Source organism: Antechinus flavipes, chromosome 1 (genome assembly GCF_016432865.1).
Source record: "Antechinus flavipes isolate AdamAnt ecotype Samford, QLD, Australia chromosome 1, AdamAnt_v2, whole genome shotgun sequence".
In the NCBI taxonomy this organism is placed as follows: domain Eukaryota; kingdom Metazoa; phylum Chordata; class Mammalia; order Dasyuromorphia; family Dasyuridae; genus Antechinus; species Antechinus flavipes.
The window spans coordinates 216,311,470-216,335,935 of record NC_067398.1 but is presented as its reverse complement, the minus strand read 5'-3'; the positions used below and the strand labels follow the sequence as shown (position 1 = coordinate 216,335,935).

The following is a 24,466-nucleotide window of genomic DNA, read 5'->3' as shown; positions in this document are numbered from 1 at the left end:
CTTGCAATATTGTATGTAAGATGGGCAAGATTACAGAAAATAAATAGGACAGGAATTATCACCATTTTATGGATGAAGAAATAGAATAATATTAAGTATTTTGCCAAAGCCAACATAGCTATTTAATATATGATATAGTGGTGTGAGCATTGATTCTGGATTCTGAGGACCAGGTTTCAAATCTCGCATCCTATACTTAATACACATATGGCCTTTGTCAGGTCACTTAACCATCATTGATTTCACTTTCCTCAAATCTAAATTAAGGGAATTTGACCAGATGGCCTCTGAGATGGCTTCTAGCTATGCTCCTATGACAAAATGGGGAACAAAAATCAAGTTTCCTGAAGCCTAATATATTGTTCAGTATTTCACTATGCTGCAATCTAAAGAGCCAGGCAGTGTATGTATATATTAATTACTTACTAGTTTGTTTCTCACATTCTAGTTTCCTCTGACCTAGAAGTGGAGACTAATTAGGGTCCCCATCACAAAGGAATCTTGGTTAACAAAATATACTTGTTGAATTGTGCCTATCTCTCATCTTTCCTTCACTGCCAAACTTCTAGAAAAGTTCATTCTTTTGTTCCATTTTCTCACCATTCATTCTTTACTCAGGTCTTTACAATCTTCTTTCTACCCCCATCACTGCTGAAACTACTCTTTTTACACTCAATAAGGAACTCCTTATTACTAAATCCAGTTCCCTCTCCCCCCTTCATTCTTTTTGAGTTTCTGTAGCATTTGACACTTGACTTTTCCTTCCTTTTTGATACTATCTTCTCTTTAGGACTTCTTTATGAAATTGTTAGTAGTGGGATTTTTTTTTTTTTTAAGTATTTGAAGCAGAGTTGGTATTGTATATGTCTCAACTGTAGTATTCCTGTTAACTGGAACTTCACACATCAAAAATAACCTTTGTGAAGAGATAAGATTTGCTCCTTTGCAATGGAAAGGAGGACCAACTTAAGCAGAAGTGGAAAGTTCATGACAATTGTTTTAATTATTCAAATCACCTCTCTTCACTCAGCTCCTGGCTGAGTGTAAATCTGTCTACCATTTTAGGCATCATTGCTTTTCTGTCACCTTGCCCTGATCAAAAGAGAAAAAAAAAATGTGATGTCAATCATTTGTACTTGTTTTCAAGTCATTCTACACTTCCCCTTCTAGACCCTACTTATCCAGGATGAACATGCCAGCAACTTATGCCTTAGTTATGAATAATATTAGTGATTATTTCTGGGACCTTGAATGGAGATCCACTTCAGAAGCTGCTGGAGTTAGAAAAGTTTGTCTTCCCAATTTCATTAAAATCTTCCAAAATTTGGAAGACTTTCTATTCTAGTATGGATCACTGTAACTAGCTCTGCCCCATAACACTATTATTCTACCATTCCCTTTCTCTTTCTTGCATTAATTCACGTAACATATCTTTTCTCTCTTTTTTAAGTCTTTCACACAAGTCATTTTTATCTGAAAAAATGGTAAGCTGGACTAGATCAGAAGTATCAAACAAGTGAACAATTCCAAGTGCCTGCCAAAATATATGACAAAATAAAAACTCAATGGAACATAGCATAGGAATCCTTATGTATAGTTGAATAGCCTTCCAAGTTCTGTTTGAGTTTGCCACTGCCACAATAGATAACTTTTAAGACCTTTACCAACTCTAACAACACCCTGCAATTGTCTAGTTTAAGCATTTATTTTTTATTTAAGTAATCTTATAGTATGTCCTCTCCTGTTGGAGACATGTATTCCTGTTTTTCAGATATAACATAGCCTTTATAATGAAGTTTGTCACAAAGAAATGTATTATAGTCTTCTTTGTTACTAGAAGTATCACTGTATGTCTTTTATTATAGATAATGACAAATATCTAAAAAACATAGAGGGTATTTTCTAGGGATCCCTTTTGAATCCCTCCTTAAGGGGTTGTTAAACTCCTCCAACAATGCCACTTGTTTGATGAAATGTGAATTATCTTGGCCTTGTAATAAATACAAAGTCAAATCAATTCTACAGGACTACTAAGTGGCTAGTACAGTACCAGTTTGCTGTGCTTGGTGCTAAGGATACAAATAAAGGTTTTTTTAAAAATCCCTAGTCTCTGTTCTCAAGTAGCTCACAGTTTAATGGGGGAGAAAACATTGGAACAACTATTACATAAAAATTATTTACATCCCATACAAGTAGATGGAAGGTAATCTCAGAAGGAAGGGACTAGCATTGGGGGATGGAATTACACAGGAAAGGCTTCTTGTAGAACTTACAGAAGTTGGGGGGGGGGCATTCCAGGTATGGGAGATAATGGGTGAAAGTGCATAGTCTGAAGTTGGATTGTCCTTTGTGAGAAACAGCCAAGGGCCAAGTGTCATTGAATCATAGAGTTAATCATAGGACAATAGTAAGGAATAAAAGAAGACCAGAGAAGCAGGAAGGGGCTAGGTTATTAAGGAAGTATTTTCTTTGAAAGCCAGATAGAATGGTTTATATGTAATGCTGGAGAAAATAGGAAGATACTTTAGTTTACTGAGTAAGGGAAGGATCTTTTTGGAAGGTCACTTTACAAGTTGAATTGACTGGAGTAAGAAGAGATTTGAGGTATACAACTGAAAATAAGGCCGCTGTAATAGTCCAAGCTTGAGATGATGCTGGAGAGAAGGGGATGTAAACAAGAGATTTTACAAAGATAGACTCAACAGGATATGGCAACAAATTTGGATATAGGAAGTGAGATAAAGTGAATAGTCAAGAATAAGACTTGCAGGATGATAGTGCCCTCATCAGTAATAGGGAAGTCAGGAAGAGCAGTAGGTTTGAGAGAGAAGTTAATGAGTTTAGTTTTTGACATGTTGAGTTTAAGATGTCTTAAGGATAACCAATTCAAGAAGTAGTTGGAGGGGTGAAATTGTATGGAGATCAACAGAGAGATTGAGGCTGAATAAGTATATCAAAGAACCATCTTCATAAGGATGATAATTGAGTCCACAGGATCTGATGAAATCACCAAGCAAAATAAAATAGAAGGATTAGAACTAAACCCAATGAGACACCCAGGCAATACCTGGATAAAAAGCCAGCAGAGGATACAGAGAAAGAACAGTCTTGAAGGTAGGAAGTTAATCAGGGGAAAGCGGTCATGAAAACAGAGAAAAGAGTATCAAGGAAACAGAATGTCAGAAACTACAGAAAAGTTAAGAAAGGGTGAGGTTTGAGAAAAAGTGATTAGATTTGGCAATTCAAAAATCATTGATAATTCTGGGAAAGAATAATTTCAGTTGAATGATGAAGTCAAAAGCCAGACTGTCAAGAGTTAAAAAGAGAATAAGAGGAATAGAATGGGAGGGCATTCATTGTAGGTAGTTTTTCTAAAAGGAGTTTAGCCACAAAAGAAAGATAGAGAATTATAGGTATTGGAATTGCATGGATCGAGTGCGAGTTTTTAAGGATGGGAAAGAAATGGGTCTATTTATAGGTATCAGGAAAGTTCATAGTAGAAAGGGAGAAATTTGAAATTAGATCCTATATCTTCCCCATTAGCATTAATCTGCTAGAGATGATGGTACAGAATTGAATCACTTGTGCCTGTGGAATGGTTTTGTCTTACTAAGAAAAAAGATCATCTTTTTGAGTGAAAAGGTAGTGCCAGAAATCATTTGAGTGATGTGATACAAGGAGGAGGGGAAAATAGGGAGCTTTGACTAAAGCCTCAGTTTTTTTTCAGTAAAAAATGAAGCATGCTTCTTTTAGGGGCCTTAAAGAAGGAAGAGCTGTAGGAAGTTTGAAGAGAGAGAAAGATTTAGAAGAGTCACCAGGAGTTGGATGTGAATTGATTAGAAAGGTGTAAAAGGACTGCTTTGTCACAGTAACAACTTACTTGAGATTTAAGCAACATCAATTTGCAGTAGTTCAGTCATTTCTGTTCTGGGAATTTTCTTGAGCTCCATTCAGTAGCATGTGAAAAGGATTGGATACTTTGTTGAAGATGATTTATTGATTCAAGACTAGTTCATAAAATAGAGATAAACTCTTGGACTTCGACTTTAAAGTTAGAAATACAGGGACTGAAGAGCCAGCTGACAAGCTGTGAATCTTGGACAAGTGTGCATCTTTGAGGATCTATTCAGAAAATGAAATGAATTCAGATATTGTAGTCAATGAAGGTAGCTGTAGAGTGACACAGTGAAACAGGAACTGTTGGATCAAGTCCATGGATAAAGTGGAAATTTGATTAGAGGAATACCATGACACAGATCTATTATATTAGAAGAGCAAACTGAACTTTTGGCTTTGACTAATGTTGTAAATAATATGAACTATACAAGCCTGCAAAAAGAACTCTTACTTTCTAACTATCATCTAGTTCTGTCTGTCTTTTGGGAGAACACATCAATCTTCTAGTAGTATTTCTATTAGTCTGGAAGATTTAACATAGAGGGGGGTTCACTAGATAGAGAAAAAGTTATTTTGACTACTTTGAGTCCTTGGGGAATATCCTTTAAATTTTGCTTTTGCTGGGTTACATAAAAATTGTTTTATATTCATTATTACCCTGCATTGGATATGAGAAGATCCCTTTCTTTGGTTATAGAGATCTATGATACAGGAAACAAATTTTGATATTGCTAGTGGAAACCTTGAATGAAAACATATATTCATGAGAAAGTCCTCAGGTTTGGATAGTGATCATAATAACTGATATCTGAGTTTCGGGGCCATGAGTTACACAAACCTGAGGGATTATATAACATAGTTCAAACTCAAACAGAAGTAATACTTTATCCTCATTTTTTGAGGTTAATCCAGAAAGATGCGATTACAAAAATGAAAGCTGTGTTCATAGCCCAGTGGAGTAGCTTTTGATCTGTTGATTTAGAATGTGTACTCCCTCACCATTTAATTCAATATTATGCTATTGTCTAAGATTACTTTTAATCTATCCATATTACAGTCTGCTGTAAATTGTTTTGTTTACTGACTGCATGGACTAAGCCTGTAGCAATTGACCATAAAGAATTCTTGCCAAGAACTTTTCATGAGTTTTTTTTTTTTTTTCAAATGTACCTTTCTAGATGCTTCTTGGTTTCCATTTGACAGTTTCATGTTGGAATCTTCTCATGACATTTGGGGGACAATAAATCATAACATTTTATAGTATAAGTTAATGCAACCTAATGAAGTTTTTAAAATGCATATTGACTTTACTATGCTAACACATTAATCTCTTTTGTTTGCCTTATTTTCATAAGGGATCAACATCAAGACTGTACAATCTTCTCAGGGGACCCAAACTCCTCCTCAGCATTAATGGGAAGTTCTGATTCTTCTCCCCTGCTTCTTCAGTCGTCAAATTGTAGATGGAGAGCAAGATTTCTCTAATCTCTCTTTGTATTCATAGCATTTAGAAACATTTTCACATAGTAAGTGTTTAATAAATGTTTAATGAATTGGGCAATACTGAACTCTAGGTTCTGAAATGAAGTGCTTGCTTGATTTAGTTAATGTTTTGACATTTTAGTTTCATCTAGTTTTTTTAGTTCAAACTATTTTAAACAATTTTATTGATATTTGTTTCTATGTAGCCTTCATTTCAGAATAGATCATTCCCTGCTCTACCTATTTCTTGTAACAAAAAATGAAAAAGTGGGAAAAGCAGTTCAGTAAAATTAATTAATAACCAAATTTAATGGTACATTCAGTGTTCTGTACTTCTGGACCTCCACTATTACAAAGAATGAGGAAGACAAAATGCACAAATGACTGCAGCTGTGTATTAACATAAAGATTAAAAAAAAAAAAAAAGCTAACACTATAATTGTAATGTAAATACAAAGAATAAAAATATGGAATTGAACACCATAATTATAATGACCAAACTTGTCTCTTAAGAGAAAATGTACTTTTCTCTATTTTTTGAATCTATCATAGTCATAGAATCCCCCAAGTCATTCAGTAGAAACTTGATATTTGGTGACTTTATTTTTGATATTTTGTTTTTTAAAGGAAAAAAACAAACAGATGAGTTAACAAGCTTAGTCAAGCCAAACCAATCTACATAGTGGCCATATTAAAAACACCTCTCCACTTTTTGTCTATCACTTTCCTATCAGAAATTGCTTCATCTGGAAACATGATTGGCTTTTCTATTGATAAGGCACTTTCAAAGTTGTTTTCCTTTATAGTATTTGCTAGCCTTTTATAAATTGTTTTGATAGTAATCACTTTGCATAAGTCAATTCTATGCAAGATTATCTAAAATACTTTTGTCATTTCTTATAGCATAATAATTTTCCATTATATCTATATTGTAATTCATTTAAAAAATAATTTACATAATCATAATTCTTTTGCAAATACTAGTATTTTTTATCTGATATGAAAAATCTTGATTTTGGTTGATATTCGTGGGACTTTTGGGTTTCCTTTCAAGATTTTTTGTGGATTCCTATCTTTCTCCTTATAGTTCTAAAATAGATTAAGGCAGTTTTTATATATGATTTCTTGAAATAAATTTTCAGAATTTTTATTATGATTTTCAAGGGAATTCAGCATTCCTTAAGTTATCTTTCTTTACCTGTTGTCTAGATCATTTAGGTTTTTTTGAGCAGTTGGCCTAATTTTCTTCTATTTTTTTCAGCCTTTTGATTTTGTTCAAATATTTCTGATGAAGTCATTGAGCTCTGTATGGTTTATTATTTTCAAAGGAAGCCATTTTTTAGGTGTTTACCTCTTTTTAAACTATTTCTCCTTTTAGTTTTCCTACAGAGCTTTTGTTTCACTTTTTATCTCGTTTCATTTTGATAGCGATACTGTGATTTACTTATCTCTTCAGTTTTATTTCCTGAATTAGGCTTTTATGCCACTTTTACATGTCTTTCCTGGGATTTCCTGAGTTCTGCATTGATTTCCTTCTCCCATGCTAAGATCCCTTGTATCTTTGAGGTTCAAAGTGCTGAATCTCCTGGACTTTCTCTGCTTCTCGGGGCAGCAATATGGGCCTTAAAGCCCCTAGGCCTTACACTACACTGGTCTGAAGCCATTCCTCCGATGCTTCGAAAGTACCTGCCCAAGGACTTTCTCAGGGCACCCCTTCATGCTGTTGATGCTTGTAGACAAGGAACCTTACTGACCATCCATATCCCACTGGGAAGCTGGCAACCTTCCCCTTTCCTATTACTCTTTGGTTTCTGGCTGATACCTAGATCCAAGTGCCTTGTGCAAGTAGAAATAGTAGAGGCTGGAAGAATAAGGCAGATATTTATAAAGAGATTTGTCCAGTGTCTTACAATTAGTAAATGTTAAGTATTTCGGGCTGTATTTGAAGTCAGGTCCTTCTGATCCCAGGGTCTGTTGCTCTGTCCACTTTGCTATCTAGCTGCCTTCACTAGAAGGATTTCTTCATCATTATTTGCTAAGAGTTTTCATTTTAATTTGTAAATGGGAGATCTGTTGTTTGACTCTTGTTCAAGCAGCTATGTTGTCCAGATGAGTACATTAAGTTTAGGGACCTTTTAATAAGTTACAATTAAGTACTATATTTTATTGGAAAACAGAATTTGTAGGTGTTGTTGATTTAAATTATTAATATCTCCTTTTTTCAAGCTAGAAGGTGATTAAATTATCAAGTTAGCTTTTTGAAGAACAAAAACTATTGCTTAATGGATTTAATTAAGTATTTGTGGACAAAATGGCACCTTTTAGAGGATTATATGTACAAAAGACACTCAATAAATGTTGGTAGGTATTAATGATAATAAGATAGCAATTGGTAAGTACCTATTACATTTTCTGAAGTGGAAGAGTAGTTCTAGCAGAAGCTAGTAGTGCTTATTTTTCTTCTCTCTGGAGGAGTTGATACATCATTTTAGGTGAAAAATATTGACATCCTTTTAAATATCTTACTTAGCTTGTCATCTCTGAGGAGTGTTTGGTACAGGAGGAAGAATTCCGTATTCAAAGAATTTTAGAAGTTGAAGGGACCTAAGAAATCACCAAAACTATCATCTTTCATTTTACATATAATTTTAATCACTAAGCATTTACACTGACAGGAACTAGACTTAGGTTTTAGAGATAAAAGATAAATCTTTCCCTCTAGGAATTTACATTCCACTGGGGGAAGCAAACATGTACAGGTATAGATTTACACGAAATAACCACAAGGCAATTTTTTGAGAAGTATACTAGTAGTTAGGGTTTTTAGGCCAGGCCTGCATTCAATTATGAGCTTTTCATTAGATTGTGAGCTCATTGAGTACAGAGATTGTTTTTAACCTTGTGTTTTCAGTGTTTAGGACAGTACCTAGTACATAGAAGATGCTTAATAAATGTTTGTTGACTTAAGACTTGATGTGTAGAAGGTGATACTTGAGCTAAGTCTTGAAGTCAATTAGAGATTGATTCTAAGAGTCAGAGGTAAGAGAGATGTGCATTTGAGGTATGGGGACAGCCAGTTCAAAATCATAGAGACAGGAAATGGAGTGTTCATTTTGAAGAACGTTAAAAAGTCCAGTATAGCTATAAACTTTAAGAGTTCATTGAGAGAAGTAATGTATAAGAAATATGAGAAGATAAGTTGAGACCAGGCTGTAAAAAATTCTGAATGCCAGGTGGTAATAGGGAACTACTAGAGTTTATTGAGTAGAAGGGTGGAATTGCATAGTCAGAACTGAATAGTAGTAAAATCCTTTTGGTTGAAGTAGAGGCTAGCTTAAAGTTGGGGAGAGATCTGAAGCAGGAAAATTAATCAGTTAAATGAGAACTGATGAGGATCTGTATTAGAATGTGAATTGAGAAATGGATGTATATGAGAGATTATGGAGGTAGAAATGGAAAGATTTGGCAACCTATTCAGATAGGTAGGAGGAAAATAGAGACAGAGAGAGAAAATGCTATCTCCCTAAATCCTAGAGAGAAGAAAGTATCCAGGAAGAAAGGGTCTATGATGTCATGTTAATAGAGAGATCAGGAAGGATGATGACTGAACAGAGGCCACCAAGCTCACAGAAGGAAAATGATTTATCTGTAGCCACATGGCTATCCAATGGCACTGTTTGGGAGTAGTACTTTGGTTTTCTAACTCCTAAGCTAATGCCATTTCCTTTATGTTAGAGTCTGTAGTAATTAATTTTTGCCCTCACAAATACTGCATAATGGATTCTCAACTTTCTTTTTTTCTTTTTCTACCTTTGTTCCAACAGTACCAACCATATTACTTGGATTTTAAAAGATTATTGTATTTCTTCAGAAGTTGCTCTTTCTTCTGACTTCCCTGTTTTTATCAATACTGCCATTATAGACTCAATCTCCCACGTTTAAACTCTTACTTTCAATCTTTGCTCACATTGCTTTAGGCCTGGCATGCCCTCCTCAGTTTATCTCTTGACTTTCTCTTTATTCCTTAAAACCCAACTCAGATGCCACTCCCTTCATGAGCCTTCTAGAGTTCTTCCAGTCAGTAATGATTTTTATCCCAGTTCTTCATGTATCACTTTGATAACTTGCTAATGAGTTGGCATAGAACCATAGTATTTAGAATTAAAAGTAATTTAAGATATAATTTAATCTGGTGGCCTCTTTTTTATAGTTTACAACATTAATTTGTGCAAAATTTTGTGTTCCAAATTTTCTTTCCCTCCCTCCCTTACTTTCCTCTTCCCCAAGAAAGCAAGCAATCTGATATAGACTATACATGAATAATCCTTTCGAACATGTTTCCATATTTGTCTTGTTGTAAAAGAAAAATCGAACCAAAAGGGGAACAGCTAAGAGAAAGGAATCGCAAGTAAAAACAAAGAATGAAAATACTATGCTTCAATCCAGATTCAATCTCCATATTTCTCTAGATGTGAATGGCATTTTCCATTCCAAGTCATTTGGAATTGCCTTGAATCATCTCATTGTTGAAAAGAGTCAAGTCCATCACAGTAATCATCACATAATCTTGTTGCTGTATACAATGTTGTGTTGGTTTCGGTAATCTCACTCAGCATTAATTTTTGTAAATCTTTCTAGGCTTTTCTGAAATCAGCCTGTTCATCATTTCTTACAGAAAAATAGTATTTATTTTACATTAACACACCATAACTTATTCAGTCATTCTCCAGTTGATGGGCATCCACTCATCTTCCAGTTCCTTGCCACTACAAAAAGGATTGCCACAAATAGTTTTGCACATGTAAGTCCTTTCCCCTTTTTCATGATCTTTTTGGGATACAGACTCAGTAGAGACACTGCTGGATCAAAGGGTATGTATGCACAGTTTCATAGTCTTTTGGGCATAATTCCAAATTGCTGTCCAGAATGGTTGGATCAGTTCACAACTCCACTAACAATGCAAATCTCTCCCCCCCCCCTTTTTTTTTTACAGATTAAAAAAAAAAGATGAGGTTCAGAGATAATGAAATGATTTGCTTTAGGTCATTAGTAGAATATCTTAGCTTCCTATTAGAATATAAGTTTTTATGAGATCAGAGATTGTGCCTTATCTAAAACTCTGCTTTAAACAGAGCACTTTCTTAGTAAATGTTTGAATTAAATTGATGATACCTGTTCCATTAGTATTCTTTTGATATTCATTGCTTTTTGCCTAAAATTGGAAATAGTGTTCCAAGGAAGATCAAGCTTTAGATGGTGAAAATAGATATGACAGTATCTTAGAATTGGAAGGGAACTTAAAAGTCATCAAATAGGGTCTTATTTCTAAAGAATTAACAATATGATCTCTAATTTACTTTAGTATTAGGTATTAGTGTAAGTTTTGACTGCTTTTTCAATTACTAGTTCTGTCAGTCTGTACATACATTGTTTCAAGTCATTTGAAATATAATTGCTGAAATAGAATTCTAATTCTATTATTTAGGTTTAGGAAAAATGGAGGCTTCTTGAAGTGAGAGAGGAAAGAAACCTTATGAGGACAAAGATGCCTTAGAATCATAAATTTAAGCTATTTTTAATTCAGAAAGGAATGCAGCTACAAAAAAGGGTTGGTCTACTAATGTGAGTGAGTATGGAGTTGAAAGAACCTTTGGCTCTCCCCCAAGAGTTTTTGAGCTTTTTAAATCATTGCTGGTCTTAGAATTCTCAAGAAAAAAGTATGGACAAAGCAGATGAATTAGAATTTTAGAACTGAAAGGAGTGTTAGAGAATCACATAGACCCAGGGATTCTTAATTTGGGGTCTGAGGACAAGAAGTCACATAAATAGATTTTCAGGATTCTGTGAACTTGGTTGTCAGAAAAAAAATTACGTCTTAATTTTCCACCTGAAATTTAGCATTTCCTTATATGATGAATATAGACAATAAACCATAGTTGGTAATATTCATAATACTTGTGACTTCTGTCACCAATAGAAATTATATTTTCATATCAACTACAGTTGAAAATTGATGGGATATTTATGATATATGTTACATAGTCAAAGATCATTCTGAAATGTAATGTTCTTATTCAAGCTAAGCAAAAGTCTTCACATTTTTTCTAAAAAATAAAATTTTATATTTAACTTGCTAATATTTTAAATATATCTTATTTAGTATGCAAACCTTTTATATATCACTACATCACGATTTGAAAATATTTTGGTAACTATTTTAATATAATTGGTTTCCTTTGTAATCCTGTATATTTTATTTCATACATTTAAATAATTATTCTAAGAAAGGATCTATAGGTTTCCCAGACTGCTAAGAAGGGCTCATGACACAAAAAAGGTTAAGAATCCTTGATCTAGATCAACCCACTCGTTTTACAAGATGAGGAAATTGAGTCCTGGAAAAGGGAAGTAAGGGAAAAATGTTGTGAACAGACTTCTAGAAAACATTAGTAATGATCATTTGTAATATTTGTCTTCACCATTGGGTATTAAAGAAAAAAGATTTGTCAGTTTGGGGAAGTGAATAACTGGTTAAGAAAATGTTTATCCTCTTTGCTGCATTTGATATTGTTGACTACTTTCTCCTGGATATATTCTCTCCCCTCTGGGTTTTCAGGATGCTGCTTTCTCCTTTCTCCCAGTTCATTTTGTCTGACTGTTTCTGGCTAATTTTCATCATCCATAGCATGTTTTCTAATTGGATGTACATGTTCTCCATCTTGGGCCTTTTTTTCTTTTCTCTTTATTCCTCTGAGTGATTTCATCAGGTCTCATGGGTTCACTTATATATAATATGTAGATGGCTCCCAGGCCTAGTCATTCTGCTAAACTCATTACCATATTAAATTCAGTACCACATTACAGTTGGTAACCAAAATTTCAAACTGAATATCCAATAGGTATCTCAAACTCAACATGCCAAAATTCAAACTATACAACATCTCTCACATATATCCCATTCTCTTAGCTTATGTACGCTCCACAGCCTTTTAGCATCTTTTCTCCACTACTATTTTAATAGCTGTTTAGGCTCTCTGCCCTAAGCCTTTCCCTGTTCTAATTCATATTCTACAAAAGTGGCAAAAGATAATTTCCCAAAGGGCAGGTTTGATCTAATCTTTCTTCTCCTTCCCCCCAGCCTTACTTACCAAATACCAGATGGGGTTCTTAATGCTGTTAATGATCAAATAATAGGTAGCAGTTATATAGTTCTAGCTATGTGTTAGACACTTGCTTTATAGTCATTCTCATTTAATCTTTACAAAAACCCTTTAAGGTAGATGCTGCTATTATCTCCATTTTACAGGTGAAAAAACAAGCAGAGACAAACATGACTTGTCCAGGGTCACACAATTAGTGAGTTTCTGAAGCTGAATTGATTGAAGTGAAAAGTCTGATTTCAAGGCCAGTGCTCTTTTTACTGTGCTACCTAGCTATCTAAATATAAGCTCTTTTGACATTTAAAAGTCTTCACAACCTGGTACCTTCTTCCTGCCATTTTTAGTTGTTAATATTTTACTTTCCTCTAGTCTGTGATCTAATCAATTGGATTACAGAGGACTAGCCTACTTATTGTTCCCAATGCTCTATCTTTGTGCCTTTGGACAAGCCGTCTCCCATATTTGAAATAACTTCTCATCTTCTCTATTCTTTAGCATCTCTTTAATTTGCCTCTAAAAAAGCTTCACTTATCCTGATTCCCTCTAGCTGTTGTCATATCCCTCCCCAAAATACTTGTGATTCATTTTGTATATTCTTTTATGTGTACGCATTGTCTCCTCCATTAGAATGTATATTCCTTGAGGGCAGGGAGTTTCACTTCTTTCTTTGTATCTTTCAAAGCTTAATACTATGTTCCTTACAGGTTAAGTGTTTAATAGAGTCTTATTGATAAATTGGTTTCTGAGAACAGGATTTCAGTTTTCATACTGCTACCTAAAATATAGAAATGATGGATTCTTGGCTACAGGTAGAGTGAACCTAAGGAGGGATAGTAAAAAGTATATTTGTCCTGGTATTACAAACCTGATCCAAGTGGGCATTAAAGTGAAAAGGAAAAGAGGTGAAATTGCGCGTCTACCAAACTAAATCTCACAGAGTGGTTCCAGTGAAGGAGTAGAAAAACCCAGTAAATCAAGGGGAAGAAAAAAGATCCAAGGAAAGAGTCAGTTAAATTTTACTAATAGCCTCAAAGCTATTTAAGTACAACTATACAATGTAATGTAAAAATATACAATGTAAAAAAACAAGGTGAACCATTAAACTTTGGGAAACAAAGTTGACTTTCATAGTTATCACTGGGTCTTGATCAGATAAACCTTAAACCTGGAAAAAACCTCTTGGGGTTGGGGGCAGAATATTTCTTCAAATACTGATGAAAAGAAGAGGATCATATGTTAAAATTATAAATTCATATAAGAAAATCCAACAACCATATGGAGGAATATTTAGAGTAACATCAATAAGGGGAAAAAGAGAAGTGATGAACAGGAAGAAATAAAAATAAGTTCAGAAATGGTTAAGTCTAACATGACGAAATGATACAATAATAATGATGAGAGGACACATGTGCTATAACACTTTTCATCTGCCAAAAGTAAAAAAGCTAAAGTCTTGGCTTGGGGTAGTGATAATTTCATTCCTTAAAAGGTTGTGGGAAATGGCAAAAAAATCCCTTGATATTCTGGATCTGATTTTGACCAAGAGTGAGGAGCTAATTGTTCAGGTAGAAGAAATGTTGGGAGTATTGAATCTTAGAATTTATGATATCGAAAGAAAGAAAAGCCAGCCATAATTTGATAAATATCTGTGGAGAAAAGATTTCAAAAGGTTCAGAAAAACAATAGATTGGTTCTAGTTCTCCAAAATTCTTTTATGAGAAGTCATTCTGGGAAGATTGAGGAACTCTAAGGACAATGTTCTAAAGACATAAACAGGAACATAATTCCAGTAAGGAGAAAGGAGAATTGTCTAAAAAGAAAAATGTGAATGCATAATGAACTTAACACAATCAACTTTGATTTTTTTATAACAGTATAGAGCTGAATGTGCCATAAGACACTAAAGAGAGACACAGAAGGACCTAAGGTTCATGAGGAATCCTAGAAACAGCAATAGAAAATAATAAGTATTATTTTTGGGAAAAGGAGTAATAGAGGATTAGGTAGATAACAAAATAACCTGATGGACAGAGCATAATTACTGTTTTATTTTGTTTCTATTTTCTCTGACAAAGAGAATAATAATTAGATTGGAAAAGACAGAACAAGAAAGGAAATAAAGAATTAAAAACCCTGAATGATAAGAAAGAAACTAAAAGGGCACCTAATTGTAATGAGTTCAGATAATCAGGTCTAGATGAAGTGCATCATGGGAATGAGTGATTGATCTTTGAGAGATAGTAGAGAACAGGAAAGATGACATAGGACTGAAAATGGCCAAATGTTCAATTATGAAGAGATGTGGAAATAGTTGGATAAGTGTAGGTCTAGGGATAGATGTAGAATGATTTTTTTTTTTACAGAGATTTAAGCAAAGTATTTGTCAGTGTCTCATACTATCCTTATTTTGGACAAGATAGAGTAAAGTGTAGGCTAAATGATAATTAGTAAAAAACTTAAAACAGGGTCAGTGACTGGATCAAAATAGTAGTTAGGTGGAAAAATGTTTCTGGTGTAGTGGCTTAGGCATTTCTGCTTGCCAGAACCACTAGTCCAAAACTCCTCTTTATACAGATTAGAAAACTGAGGGATAAAAAAAAAACTTGGGGACGTTAAGTTACTGGTCTCAGGTCACAAAAGTTGTAAGCATCAAAGATCAGATTTGAATCTAGATAGGTCTTTTTACTCCAGAGTCAATACTCTTTCCATTTGTGTCATGCTGCTAGTATTGTACATATTAACTTAAGTGACTTTGAATGAAGCTGAAAAGAATGACATGTATAAGCACTTAATACTTGTTTAAAATATTAGTAAAAAAGACTGCTAGCCATTACAGAAATGTTAAACATTTAATAATTTTGATTTTTTCTCTAGGTTATGGCTTCCAGTTTTTTGCCTTTGAGACTCAGAAGAAAATGATTTTATAAGGTCTTTGCTTCAGATCATTCACTAAAATAAAACTTTCATAGGACATAAACTTGCTGACTACCAAATTGCATCTTTTTGAAGGGCTTTAAAAATATAACAGAAAATAAAAATGACGACTTCCTCTATAAGACGACAGATGAAAAACATTGTGAACAATTATTCAGAGGCTGAAATTAAAGTTCGAGAAGCAACCTCCAATGACCCTTGGGGTCCTTCTAGCTCTTTAATGACTGAAATAGCAGATCTGACTTACAATGTGGTGGCATTTTCTGAAATCATGAGCATGATCTGGAAACGGCTAAATGACCATGGGAAAAACTGGAGACATGTGTATAAGGCCCTGACCCTCTTGGATTACCTGATTAAAACTGGCTCAGAACGAGTAGCACAGCAGTGTAAGGAAAATATATTTGCTATCCAAACACTAAAAGATTTCCAATACATTGATCGAGATGGTAAAGATCAAGGTATTAATGTAAGGGAGAAGTCTAAACAGCTGGTGTCCCTTCTGAAGGATGATGAGCGACTTAAAATTGAGAGGGCTCAAGCCCTGAAGACCAAAGAACGAATGGCTCAAGTGGCCACTGGGGTTGGTAGTAACCAGATTACCTTTGGTAGAGGTTCTAGTCAGCCTAACCTCTCAACTAGCTACTCGGAACAAGAATATGGCAAGTCTGGAGGTTCCCCAGCATCTTATCATGGCTGTAAGTACCATAGTCTCTTTCATTAAAGAATGTATATTAAATGAAGTGACATTCATCCAAAGTAGTATATATACTGTTTATATTCGATTTAAGATTTGTTTTGCAAAGATAATCCATACATTCATAACACTGAATAGTCATAGAATTTTGAAAAAATTGATTGTGGTGGAATTAGGAGAGTGTGTAGTTTTTTTATTTAACCCAGTCCCTGCCCAAGTTTTTGGCTCTCCACTCTTTTTCTAGGGGCACATAATATCATTTCTAAAAATGTTGTTACATACCATCAATCTGAGTATAGCTATTCCTGTTTTTGCTAAACATGTTGTGACTAGATCTAATTTGTAAACTCTGGGGAGGCAATATATTGTTTTTTGTTTAAAAGCCCTTTTCTGAAACTTAATTATGAGCAGAACTTCTTTTCTAGTTTATTTTTAGGATCAAGAATAAACAAAGGTAGTGGTAATATCAACAGAAATTGATAAGGAAATTGAAAGGAAAGCCTGGCATCCCAGTTCCCACAAAATGGGTTTGCCCCAAGGAAATGGGTAGTCTCCCTCCCTAGGCATATTACAAATCTACTTTTTTTGTAGTTATGGAGAAAATTGCTAGGTTTTAATTTCTTTAATCTTTGAATTGAGTTAGAATTTTTCTAATCGGTGAATATATAATAATACCTCTCTTTGATGCCTCTAAATTGTTTCATTATCAAAATGGACATATGTTGTCTGTACAATTTTTCATCATAAATGAGTAAACATTCTGTTTTAGAAGAAAAGTTTTTTATCTATTGAAAACGTTGTGGCAATTTAAATTTATTTCTGGATTTGAAATACGAACACTGAAATGTTTTCTCATTTTGCCCATTTGGACTAGTTTGGTTTTGTATTTGTCCCTGCTAACATGGTGTTCCTTTATAAATAGAATACAGAAAGAATGAAAGTAGAAATAAATGTAATAGAATTAAGTTGCTTTGAGACAACTCAAATAAAGAGTATTAGTCTGCATGGGTAGATGTAATTAGATGATATATGAATGTTCACATCTATATTGCATTATGTCACTAATGCAGTTCCTTTGCCTCGTATAAAGGGGGTTGTTTGGGTATAGAAACAGATTTTCTATTCATACATTTAGGAATCTTGAGTTGACATTCAAACCTTGTTATAGATCTTATTTTCAAGTGCTACAATTTTTTTCCTGTATAATTTGAACATTGGTATTTAAGCAAAAGAAATAGCTTATTAACCACTTGAACATTTTCTGCTTATCTTTACATATATTTTCAGATAGGAAGCTACAATATTCACATATAAACCTTTATCTAAAAGTTAAAGGTAATGAGAAGCAGAAACCCTTTGTATTTTTTCCCTCTCTCTTGAATTACCCCCAAGAGTCCTCATTTATTCATAATTGTTAAATGAGATTGATTAATGTGCATTTCTGGTAGATCACCGACACAACATTTTCCTTGGCTGTAAAGGATTCATAGGACATTAAATGAAAACATCAAAAAATTTGTGCTTCCTATATAGATCATAACTAAAAAGAGACAGCATCATTCTCTCTTGGGACCTTAGTTCTCTCACATACAAAATAAAAGGAATTGAACTAGATGATTTTCAAAGATATTTCTAGTTTTAAGATGATTTAATTAACTACAAATAAAACTGTTATTTTATGGAGATTACCTATATTTAATTGATCTTAAAACAGAGTTTGCAAATGAAGTACAGGCTGGAGGAATGAGTTTAGGTTTAAGTCTAATTGGCCAACCATGAATTCCCTTCTTATTCAAGAGCTGCCATGGGATCACTAATCACATTTTTCTCTTTATATCTGTGTGTGTGTGTGTGTGTGAACTGAATGACAGCACCTGAAGCTGCACTGTGTCCCCAGCACCGTGCAGGTGCCCTATTGAATCAAAGTGAAGAGCTTCATCAACTGAATCATCATCATCACTTCCTGCAGCACTTTGGGTTTTCCTCCCAACCAAATAATGACTGGCCCCAATCCTGCTTAACTTGTGATCTCACAGCCCAACGTGGTATGGCTGTTAACTTTACTTGTTCAGTAAAAATGATCAGCACATTTTCAAGTCTTCTGCATATCTTTCAAGTACAGCCAGCTCTATTTTTTAGAGATAGAATGTGTGGTTTGATAATTATCTGGGCCCTTTTGCTTTGCTTTTTTCCTTCTGCCTCTGGATTTGGCTATTTTGTTAATTGTTAGCACTGTTATTGGAAAATATAATGAAACCTAATCAGATATTACTTGTTAGAAGTTCTGATAAAGAGCCTGGGGAAGAATTGTTTGGATTTAGGCATACATTTTGTTTATCCACATTGTCTCTGTCTTCCATTACTATGGAAAAATAGAAGCTATTATATTGTTTTTCAGCAATAGAGTAGGACCTAGTTTCTAGTCCCATTTTGTCACTGGATGATGTGTAATCTTGTATATGTTTCCTAACTTCTGTTTAGGGGTTTGAACTTTATCTTTAGGATTCTGTCCACTTCTAAAATACTGTGTTTTTCAGAAACCAGTGTGAACTTTAGCATTTCAAACAATTGAATTGTTTTTAAACAGGAAATGTGATGTTTAGATTTCATACAACTATGGTGTAGGTATATAGTAGATGGACTTTAAATGCTTATTGTCATTTCTATTAAGAATAGCTTTGTGAAGATAAAATTAGTAGATTTCAATTATCCACTCTGAATAATTGAGAGTTTGTTATACTAAAAATTCTAGGTCACTTTCATTAAAGATAGGGTCAGTTGGTAACAAATGCATCTCTTTTGACCAACTAATGGAAAAATCATCTTCGTCTGAACCTAAAGGGTTACATTAAAAAGGGATAATTTTACTCTTGTCTACTAAACTTAGAAGAATCTTTTTAAAAAGGGATAATTTTACTCTTGTCTACTAAACTTAGAAGAATTTTTTAGTATACTTTGCCGTCAGTTCCAGTTACTACTAATGATAAAAATGCCACTCATTCTCTTAGTATTGGAAGATAGTACAATAGAGGAATTTTTCATGAAAATATAGAAAACATATTCATTCAGTTCTAAAGACAGCTCCAGTTTATTGATATATCTAATTTGTTTGATTTATACCCAGTGAAGGTATTTCAGTATATGTTCCCTATTTTTATCTCTGAAATATTTTTTCACCATGCCACTATCTTTCCTGAGTACCTAACTACTTTTTCTTCAATACATTTCTCCATTTATTTTGATTACTCATGAACCCTTCTTGATAAAGATAACCTCAATAAAAAAAAAAGTTGTCTAACACATTATCAATAATGACTATCTTTAAATAGTACTTTCAAGTCTACAAAGCTTTTCCTTCACAAAATTTCTGGTATACATATATATGTCATCCTCTTTTCTTTTCCCTCTATAATTCACTTACTAATTTCATCATTCCTCCAAGGCTTCCTTTAAATCCCAAATAAAATCCCATTTTCTACAAAAAGGCTTCCTCAACCTCTCTAGATTCCAGTGCTTTCCCTTCTCCCTCTGTTAATTATTTTCTGTTTATCCCAGATAGCTTGTTTTGTACATATTTTATCACGTTGTTTCCCCCATTAGATGGTAAACTCCTTGAGGGCAAGGGACTGTCTTCTGTCTCTTTTTGTATCCCTAGTGCTTAGCACAGTGCTTGGTAAACAGAAGACACTTAGAAAATGTTAATTGTTACTCCATTTTACTTATAAGAAGTGAGGGACTTATGAAAGATAGAGGATTACCTGTCTCTCATTTCAAACTCACTCAGAGCCATAGATAGGTTCATTAAATGGAAAGGCATGTATTATTGGATTTATGTAATAAATTTATGTAGTAGAGAAATTTCATTATGTAAAAGATATGTATTCTTAATCTAGTGCCCTATGAGCCATTGTATTCACTATTTTATTGCCATTTGAGTTTTCTCAGTTTACCCTTGTATATAGTTTTTTTGGCTCTGCAGTCTTTATTTGATGTATCACTTCTTACAATTTTTCCCATATATCTCTGGATGTTTCCTCTGTTCATTGTTCCTTATGTTATAAGAGTATTCCATTACATTTTGACATATTACAACTTGATAAACTGTACTCCAATCACTTAACACATTTCGTATCCAGAATTTGTTTGAGGAAGGTTTTTTGATATACTTTCTGGAATGTGGCCAATATTATTTCTCCAAAACAGAAATAGGATCACTGAGCCAAAATTGAATATATCTTGGATTTGGGATGAGGTGAGAAGATATTCCATCAATTTGTCCTTCTTATAAAATGCCAAATAATCTTCTTTATACATCATTCTAGTTATATAAATATAAATCATCTTCTATGCTTTTTTTCATTGACTACCAAGTTAGGTTCAAACTTCTTTGTTTGGTTTTTAAAACCCTTGTACATATGGTGTCACTGCTATTCTAAATGTATCTCATATTATTTTTCTCCATGTGTTCCCATGCATCACCAAAATGGACTGTTTTGTTTCTTTTTCTCTTACCTACAGTCTCAAAACATTTTACTTTCTGCTTTCCTTATTTTCACCTTTGCTTATGACTCCTATGCCTGGAAATGTCAGCTTTCTCTCCATCCTACTGCCTTTGACATTCTATTACACCTAATGACCTCTTTTCTCTCTACTTCAGTGCCTTAGGAATTCTATCACACCACTTAATTCAATTCAAATGCCAAAGTTTATTAACCTTCTTTTGATAACTATCTTTCCTTGTGGATCTCATTTAGCACTTTTTGGGCAAGTTTCATGAGTAATTGTATTTTATTTAAATTTACTATCTCCCCTAGAAAATCAATCAATTAATCAATAAGCATGTATTAAAAGCTTATAGTATGCCAGGAACTGTGCAAATAGTTGAGGATACAATGATAGAGAAGGCTCCCAAGGAATCACCAATTCTAAAAGGTGGAGGAGAACACCCTAAGAAAGAGAAATAAGATGGAAAAGCAAATAGACCAATAGTGTAAACCATATAGCAGGTAGAAATGGTAGTAATGTGTGGGAAGATGGGAAGTAACTTAAGTTGTGGAGAGCTTTAAATGCCAAAGTCAAGTCAAAACATATTTAATTAGCACTTACTACTGTGCCAGGCACTGAGGATACAAAGAAAGGAGAAAAACAATCCCTGATTTCAATGAGTTCACAGTCTAATTAATAGGATTCCCTTAAAGAAGAGAAAAAGAGAAACTTACCACTGAGTTTCATTTAGCTCTCCCTGACGGAAAGGAAATGGGCAAAGCGAGAATCAATTTTACTTTGTGCAAGTCCTGAATTTCAAATTAAGTACTAACTTGGATATGTGCTTAAGATACTTTTTGTTTTTATCTTAAGGGAAAAGTATCATTACTATTTTTTTCCTATGGAAAAGAGTCACAAATCTAAATATTGTAAATAAATACCAATTTCACAACTTAGAATAATATTAAAATTACTTTTAAAGTCAGGGTACACTACTTGGAGATATCGGTATAAATATTATTTTGAAATTCTCAATAAAATCATCATCAGATTAAAAGGTTTTGCAAACAATGACCTCTGATGTCCGTTCCAGCTCAAATTCTATGACATGTCAACACTGACATTTCAACATTCACTGTAAATAATGACAATGAATAAAAAATAAAAATTTATGCTGGAAGATTACACCAACTTCACAACACAATGGCTCTATAACTTCTCAAGGTAGATAAAGTGTTTCTTGAGAAGCTGTCTGCAACTCAAGCAAAGAGAATTAAAAGAATAATAGATAAGATAGTAACAATGAATACAAAATATAAAGGAAATTATTTTTAAAACAAAAGAATTAGAATCAAGGGGAACCATAAATGGAGACTATGAATTAGGACAGGCTTTACTCCAGAGGACTTATAACAATAATGCATACAGATATGGAATGAAGCAAATGCTGTCAGACAGGACCGATGTGTTGGTTTTGCTTAACTGCATTTCTTTGTTATCTGAGAGTTCTTAGGGAAAACAGTACAGTGAGCCTCCAAGGGTCTGCCATGTTGCCTAACACGTTTAAACTAACCCATATAAGAGAGTAGAGCAGGTCCAAACTCATGCTGATCATGAGCTGGTAGTGAGATAATTGAGTGGCCACTCAACTTATCTCCAGTCTGTGTGTAGGGAGGAGACCCAATCTTCTCCCAATATATAAAATACAATTTAAAAAGGGAAACTTTATTGACTCTTAAATGTATTTTCAAAAGCCTGCAAAATCATTAAGAAGTGGGTAAAGATTAGGTTCTTTTTTTTTTTCCTTTAGCATTTCAGAGTGTTCTTTAAAAATCACAGAATTTGAAAGTACTTAAATGTTTGTACACCAAATATTCATATTTATCTTTTTTATTATCTAAGATTTTGTGAAAATTAACCTAAAACAAGTTGCTATAGTTTTCTTTTATTATTATAATATTAGTTTTTACACTGTAGTAAAATAAAATTAGATTCTACTAAGTGGGAAATTTTGATAATTCAGTGTGTCACAGTGATTTTAATTTCACTGCTCCCTGGAGGTGACAAGCCCTTGACTTGACCAGGAAATAAAGGTTAAAATTTCAGTTTGGCAAGTATATAGATAATCTAGAGACAAGGAATGAACTTTGTCTTTGACAGTTAAGCAGTTATTTCATTGAGTATCAACACTGCAAGGCACTTTGGATGGACATTAGAAAAATGGACATGAGAAATAGAAAGTTTCAGTTTCAGAGCTATAAGACATTTTGAGAGCAGTAAATAATGATAGTGTCATTTTATTTAAAATGTTCTATGGATCAGACTATTTTTACTCAAAAATCATTTAGAGATGGGAAATTGATTTTTCCAGGAAAGTTTTCTTCTATAGTATAGAATTTGAATTCTATCCATCCTTCAGGCCATAATCAAATAGGAGGAAAAGTTGGTGATGTAGAGCAGGGAAACAATCATAAAGAGATCACTGGTTTTGCTACTACTATCTGATGTTGGACATCATTTTGAACTTTCTAGGCCTCAGTTTCTTTATCTGTAAAATTAAGCTTAATAGCTAGCATTTTTGTAGTGCTGCTAGGTGCTTGGAATCAGGCTAAGCACTTTACAAATATTTTATCTTCACAACAACCTTGGAAGGGTGAGTATTATAATTATCCCCATTTTACAGATGAGGAAACAGGAAAAGAGGTTAAGTGACTTGACCAGGGTCACATAGCTAATAAATGAGTGAAGCTGGATTTTGACTAAGATTATCTTGACTCCAAGGCCTTCTTTTTGCTGTATCACCTTACATGATTACTGGAATTCTAAAAAGTGTTGCAGCTCTACATTACATGAGTTTTGGGAAACATAAGAAACTTGACAATGGAGGCATTGATATTATAAAGGACTCTCATCTATCTAGTGACATATCACAGTGGATAGAGCACTGGACTCAAGAGGAGAACCCAAGTTCAAATGTGACCTTGGCCACTTACTAGGTATATCACCCTGGCCAAATCACTAACCTTGTCTACTTCAGTTTACTCATGTAAAATGGAAATATACTGGTATCTACTTTCCAGAGTTGCTGTGTGGATCAAATGAGGTAACATTTACAGATATCAAAGCATTATTATATTAATTTTTGCTATTACTTTCCACACAATCTGCTGGCACTTTTCCCTGAAAGAGTCTATAATGAATAAATTAATAAATTAATGAAAAGGTATTTATTAAGCACTTTATGTACTAAATGCTTTGGATACAAAAATAAAGCCAAACATGATATGCATTTATTATTTATCCCTTCATGTTAGTTTAAATCCTTTAAAAGGTGAAGAAAATAACTAGATGGCTGTTCTAGACTTGATTCTGACAAATGAGGGGTTGCTGATTACTAAAAAAGAAACATTGGGAACTTTAGGAGCAACTAATTCTCCATCATAGAGTGTGTAATAGAGGAGAGAGTGTGGCCTGACATACTTTCATTTAGCAGAATCTATTCCCCAAGAAATCAAAGAAAGATTGATAAGGATTCAGTTAACTTTAGTATTTTTCGGGGAAAGTTGGCTCAAGAGGAATAGGAAGCTTTCAGGAATGACATTTTTAAGACAGAAGCAGCAGCAGTGCTTCCAGTAAAGAGGGAAAAAAAAGCGATCTTAGAGATTGAGATACAGGAAACTTACTTGGAAACTTAGATTTTATTTTTTTTTTTTTTTTTTTTTTTTTTTATAATAAATTTTATTTTATTTAATAATAACTTCGCATTGACAGAATCCATGCCAGGATAATTTCTACACGACATTATCCCTTG

At 33.7% G+C, this 24,466-nt stretch overlaps 1 protein-coding gene across 4 annotated transcripts in view; it reads left to right on the top strand.

The window, feature by feature from the left end:
- EPN2 (epsin 2) overlaps nucleotides 1-24,466 on the top strand; it is an 88,105-nt gene that overhangs the window by 11,727 nt on the left and 51,912 nt on the right. For 2 of the 4 annotated variants that reach the window (XM_051996639.1, XM_051996645.1), the window contains exons 2-4: nucleotides 5,253-5,423; nucleotides 15,414-16,171; nucleotides 18,042-18,215. In XM_051996639.1, coding sequence (XP_051852599.1) covers nucleotides 15,577-16,171; nucleotides 18,042-18,215 — 769 coding nt within the window. In that variant the 5' untranslated portion in view covers nucleotides 5,253-5,423; nucleotides 15,414-15,576. The remainder of the gene's footprint in view (nucleotides 1-5,252; nucleotides 5,424-15,413; nucleotides 16,172-18,041; nucleotides 18,216-24,466) is intronic. The other 2 variants (XM_051996635.1, XM_051996649.1) reach the window with 2 other exon arrangements.